General features: G+C 43.1%; 1 protein-coding gene across 1 annotated transcript; it reads right to left on the bottom strand.

The window, feature by feature from the left end:
* Positions 1-1,694: 1,694 nt before the first annotated feature.
* Positions 1,695-3,666, bottom strand: LOC143774022 (tripartite motif-containing protein 75-like). Its single transcript, XM_077261312.1, has one exon. It carries the CDS (start codon positions 3,556-3,558, stop codon positions 1,954-1,956), a length of 1,605 nt encoding a protein of 534 aa, XP_077117427.1. The 5' UTR covers positions 3,559-3,666; the 3' UTR covers positions 1,695-1,953.
* Positions 3,667-5,542: the final 1,876 nt, after the last annotated feature.

Raw genomic sequence — 5,542 nt, 5'->3', positions numbered from 1 at the left:
TTAGAATACCCTATGGTAATGAAGTCCCTCGTCACAGGACATAGTACCCTTTTTTAATGTAATTTCCTATTTTTAAGGTTTATTAATAAAAGTGATATTTTATACATACCGGTAAGTACTACTTGGGGATCTTTGGGGATTGTTATTTGGTTACCATTAAGTGATACTCTATATACTGCAGTATATACTGAGGCATGATGGCTCATATGAGTGACTGAAAACCCCTCACTGCACATGAAGACCCCAGCACGGCTCTACAATTACATCCATATGCACCAAACAGTTATACATGACGCTGTTGAATTGTGTATTTTTAGTGCTTTTATTTCCTTTAGGTTTCTTTCGGGAACCTGAAATAACCCATGTAAAAAACCATTTGTACAATCCCAGTGTTTCTGCGCTAAAAAATACAATATAAAAACTGCATCAAATCTGCACCAAAAACGAAAAAAAGAATAAATATAAAAATGTAATAATCAAAGTAGATTTCTATTGAGTTTTTTGGTGCTGACGCCTGAGAAAAGTAACATTTCTTTCATATAGTAACATGATGGTAGGAAGGAACTTTCCTTCCTTTGCCCTCCATAGTCTCTGTGCTGCACTATTATGGCTGTGAGCCCATTCGGGCAGTTTGTGGCTCTTTTATGTCTTTTTTTGATCTCCTCTCAGCTGATTTATAACCACAGACACAATGAAAGTAGAGCACAGAAACAAAGAGCCTGGAAAAGCCAAACGGTGCAAAATTTTTAATGAAACCCACTTGATAAAAAATATTTTTAACCCTAAGTTCAAGCATTTAAGCAGAAATAAAATCTCCCTAAAGGTGGACAATCCCCCGTATCTTAACCCTAAAGTCTTACTCTCATTATAAATGGTTAAAATCGGAAAGTGTCTTTAAAAGCAAGGAGCTGAAATTCACTTATTGACATTATCAATGAATGTTATTGTTTACAGCTAGGTGCTTAGGTTACCGACCACTGCTGCGTCTATCAAGCTCTTTTCTATAGAACGTGTAAGCAATGGTGGGAAACTGCCTGATCCCTGGTTCTGCTTCAGTGCAACTGCGCTCCTCTGATGGAACAAAGACAAAGCTGACCTTGATTGTATCATCCAAGGGCACAAAGATAATCCAAACTGTAACACACAGCCTAAAGGTACCTTCACACGAAGCGACGCTGCAGCGATAGCGACAACGATGCCGATTGCTGCAGCGTCGCTGTTTGATCGCTGGAGAGCTGTCACACAGACCGCTCTCCAGCGACCAACGATGCCGAGGTCCCCGGGTAACCAGGGTAAACATCGGGTTACTAAGCGCAGGGCCGCGCTTAGTAACCCGATGTTTACCCTGGTTACCAGCGTAAAAGTAAAAAAACCAAACAGTACATACTCACCTGCGCGTCCCCCAGTGTCTGCTTCCTGACACTGACTGAGCTCCGGCCCTAACAGCAGAGCGGTGACGTCACCGCTGTGCTTTCACTTTCACTTTAGGGCCGGAGCTCAGTCAGTGTCAGGAAGCAGACGCTGGGGGACGCGCAGGTGAGTATGTACTGTTTGTTTTTTTTACTTTTACGCTGGTAACCAGGGTAAACATCGGGTTACTAAGCACGGCCCTGCGCTTGGTAACCCGATGTTTACCCTGGTTACCAGTGTAAAATATCGCTGGTATCGTTGCTTTTGCTGTCAAACACAACGATACACGCCGGTCTGACGACCAAATAAAGTTCTGAACTTTATTCAGCGACCAGCGACATCACAGCAGGATCCTGATCGCTGCTGCGTGTCAAACTAAACGATATCGCTAGCCAGGACGCTGCAACGTCACGGATCGCTAGCGATGTCGTTACAAAGTCGTTTCGTGTGAAGGTGCCTTAAATCAGGAACCGAGGCAGGAAATACGGAGCAGTGCAGTCCTCAACGGCAATGGTGATAGAGCACCTCACAGGGTGTTATTTCCTATCCTGTAATCCTCACCCAGCTATCCACATAGCTTCCATTAACCTTTCTCCAATGTACATATAATGCAGCATGAAGAGGCTCCGAGAAGGTGGCAGTGAAGGTGTGTAAGTGTCTGATGGGGTCACACAGCTCATAAAAGGACAACTGCCCGGCCTCATAATCCAGACATATCCTGAATCTATCACTGGAGATCTCGTCAGGTAACCGGATCACTTTACTGTCATGTATCACTGAATACTGATTATTATATCTCCACAAACTCCAGGACTTGTTATTATCTCTAATCAGTGACTGATATCCACTCCTGACTATACTGGGATAACACATCCCCACCATCCAATTCCCTGATCTACCGATCTCCACATCCCAGTAATGTCGTCCTGAGGTAAATCCCGTCCTGCTCATCACCTGATTATATTTCTGGAATCTCTCTGCTGTTTCAGGACATTTCAGCTTCTCTTTTGTGCAGGTCGCAGTTTTCAGGTCGTCTGATATAAGGAGATTATTGCCAGCTGTGGTTACATCCAGTAATATGTCTGCAGGACCCTCCACATAGATCCCGCTCCTTATACCTGATATTACGTCACATAATGTGTGTAATGTGTGTGAGATCACAGCCACATCCAGGTCATCTCCATCATGGGGCTGTTTATCATGTCCCCCTGTGTCCTCATCACCTCCCTCCTCCTCAGGATCACACAAGTCACCGGTGTCTGGATCCTGTAAGACAGTCAGTGGATCCGTCATGTTACACAGCTCCTCAATGTGTCTCATCTTCCTGGACAGCTCGTCCTTCTTTATTTCCAGCTGATGGATCAGAGCAGACAGTGACAGTGACTCTTCCTTTTCCTGCCTGGAGATCTCACTCAGGACCTTCTTCTCCAGGTCGTCCACCCGTCTCCTGATGTCTGTACACAGGGCAGTGACTCTCTCGGCTTCTCCAGCTGCTTTTTCTTTAGCTTTTCTCCTGCGCTCCTCCAGATTCCCGACTCTTTCCTCAGTCTCCTCTCTCTTTGTTGTCAGTTTCTGAAGAAAATTTCTCAGTTTTTTCTTTCTCTTCTCAGAGGCCTCATCCAGCAGCTCAAACCGATGTCCCCGATGTTCTCCTGCTGAACAATAGACACAGATACAAGCAGCGTCCTCAGTGCAGTAATATTCCAGGATCTTCTTATGGACAGAACATTTCCTTTTCTCCAGAGAAGTGCTGGGATCAGATAAGACGTGTTCTGGTGATTTGCTGTGAACCCTCAGGTGTTTATCACACAGAGAAGCCTCACAGTGTAGACAGGATCTAACAGCAGGTACAGGAGAGTCCACACAGTAAGTGCAGCAGATCCCGGTGATCTCCTCTTGTTCTTGCTGAGTAATCAGGAAACGTTCTGCGACATTATGGAGATTTATGTTCCTCATCAGTGTCGGCCGCTCCTGAAACTCTTCTCTGCAGTCAGGACAGGAATAAACTCCAGACCCGTCCTGTGTATCCAGCACACGACCAATACAGACCCGGCAGAAGTTGTGTCCACATCTCAGCGTTACAGGGTCCTTAAAAATAGATAAACAGATGGAGCAGAGCAGCTCGTCCCTCAGATCAGCAGACGCCATGGCTGACGGAAGAAGGAAGAAATGAAACTGAATTTACCTCCCTGAGTTGTTGTTACACCCATTTTATTAACCCCTTAGTGACAGTTGCATGCCACTATTTTGTGGAACATACAGTGGGTATGGAAAGTAAATCCATAATGATCCAGCACATCTTCTTGATAATAAAAAACTGTTACTTTATCCAAATCCTCTTAAAAACATTGTTGAAGATCAGTGATAATCATTATGATTAGGACCCACACATGGGTCGAAACGGGTAAAGTTTTATTCTCATGTGGGACTAGCTATCCCATTCTGTCTTGATCTCCAACAATGTTTTTAAGAGGATTTGAATAATGTAAAAGTTTTTTTATTATCAAGAAGATGTGCTGGAACATTATGGATTTACTTTGCATGCGGGCTTGAACGTTATTCCATGCACCTTCGTGGATAACTGCACCTGCTGTGGACAATTCAAGGGTGAGCTGATGAACTTTTTTCTTTTATTTTAGTGGGTACGGAAAGTATTTAGACCCATTTACATTTTTCACTCTTTGTTTAATTGCAGCTATTTGGTAAATTCAAAAAAGGTTCATTTTTTTCTCATTAATGTACACTCTGCACCCCATCTTGACTGAAAAAAACCAGAAATGTAGAAATTTTTGCAAATTTATTAGAAAAGAAAAACTGAAATATCACATGGCCATAAGTCTTCAGACCCTTTGCTCAGTATTGAGTAGAAGCCCCTTTTGAGCTAGTGCAGCCACGAGTCTTCTTGGGAATGATGCAACAAGTTTTTCACCTCTGGATTTGGGGATCCTCTGTCACTCTTCCTTGCAGATCCTCTCCAGTTCCATCAGTGATATCTTTTATGGACAGTCCATGGATGTAATTATGATTTCACAATCTTCAAATAAAAGTTTCGAATTTTCCTCAATTCTAGCTGGATCCATTCCTGTTTCCCCACTTGTTTCCGTTATTGGCAGGGTCATTGTTCCGAGCTAAAGAGGAAACATATCGCTTTGGTGAGCTGGCTTTTTCTAGTAAAAGAAGGCCCCCGAGTATGAGGTACTTTTTCTATATTGTCATATAGCATAAATATTCCTTAATGGGGTTATCCAGTAGCTTAGTCACATTAGTGCCCCATTTAAAGTACAAACAATGGCTGCTCACCTCCAGAAGAGCCGCTGTTCCAGTGATGTCTGTGCAACTTTTCCTGGCGGGTTACATGACACTGTTGTGTAATGGGTCTGCTGCAGCCAATCAGTGGGCGCCGATTAGCATTAACGAATCATCATTAATCCATTATAGCGGATGTCCATTCTGAGGAAATAGAAATGGCTGCAGCCGATATAGCAGCACAGACAACGAAGGTAAAGCGCCGCTGCAGGAGGAGAGTATCCTTTTATTTTAAATGGGACCCTAAATTGATTTAGCAGGGATTGTTTGGTAGTGGACAATCCCTTTAAAACAAAAACATTCAGTAACACATTTTACCACTAGGGTTGCATAACTAAGGTGTGTTATGTAATACTGATGTGTGCGCACAGGACTTTAGCTTCTCTTAACTGATCGTCACTTCATTTGCACTAAAGGAGGAAAATGTTCAGACATTGAGGCTAGTGCCTACATTTTACCATCAGACCTCCATGATAAAGGAGGGTGTAATATTAAAAGGTATCTATCAATATGAATTTTTTTTATAAATCCGTGGAACACAAAGTTTTGTATTATGTCTTATAAGGCTGCAGCATTATCTTCCTCATTTTCCAGGACCTTGTAGGTTCCCCATTTCCTCCCTGCAGACTGAAGAACATCCCAAAAAGTTCAACTATCGTGAATGGTAAATAGTGGACCCTGGAGGAGGGGGATGCAGCTGCAGGTTTTAACTTCGTGTTTTTAAAGAAACACCATAAGAAAGAGGGAGTAAAAGCCATGTAGGTGGGTTGATACGAAAGTAATGCCTCCTGTTTATTAAAGTGGAAACTTCAACAGATGGAGAGAG

Source organism: Ranitomeya variabilis, chromosome 5 (assembly GCF_051348905.1).
Source record: "Ranitomeya variabilis isolate aRanVar5 chromosome 5, aRanVar5.hap1, whole genome shotgun sequence".
Lineage (NCBI taxonomy): Eukaryota > Metazoa > Chordata > Amphibia > Anura > Dendrobatidae > Ranitomeya > Ranitomeya variabilis.
The sequence above is the reverse complement of the archived record's forward strand: the minus strand, read 5'-3'. Positions and strand labels throughout refer to the sequence as shown.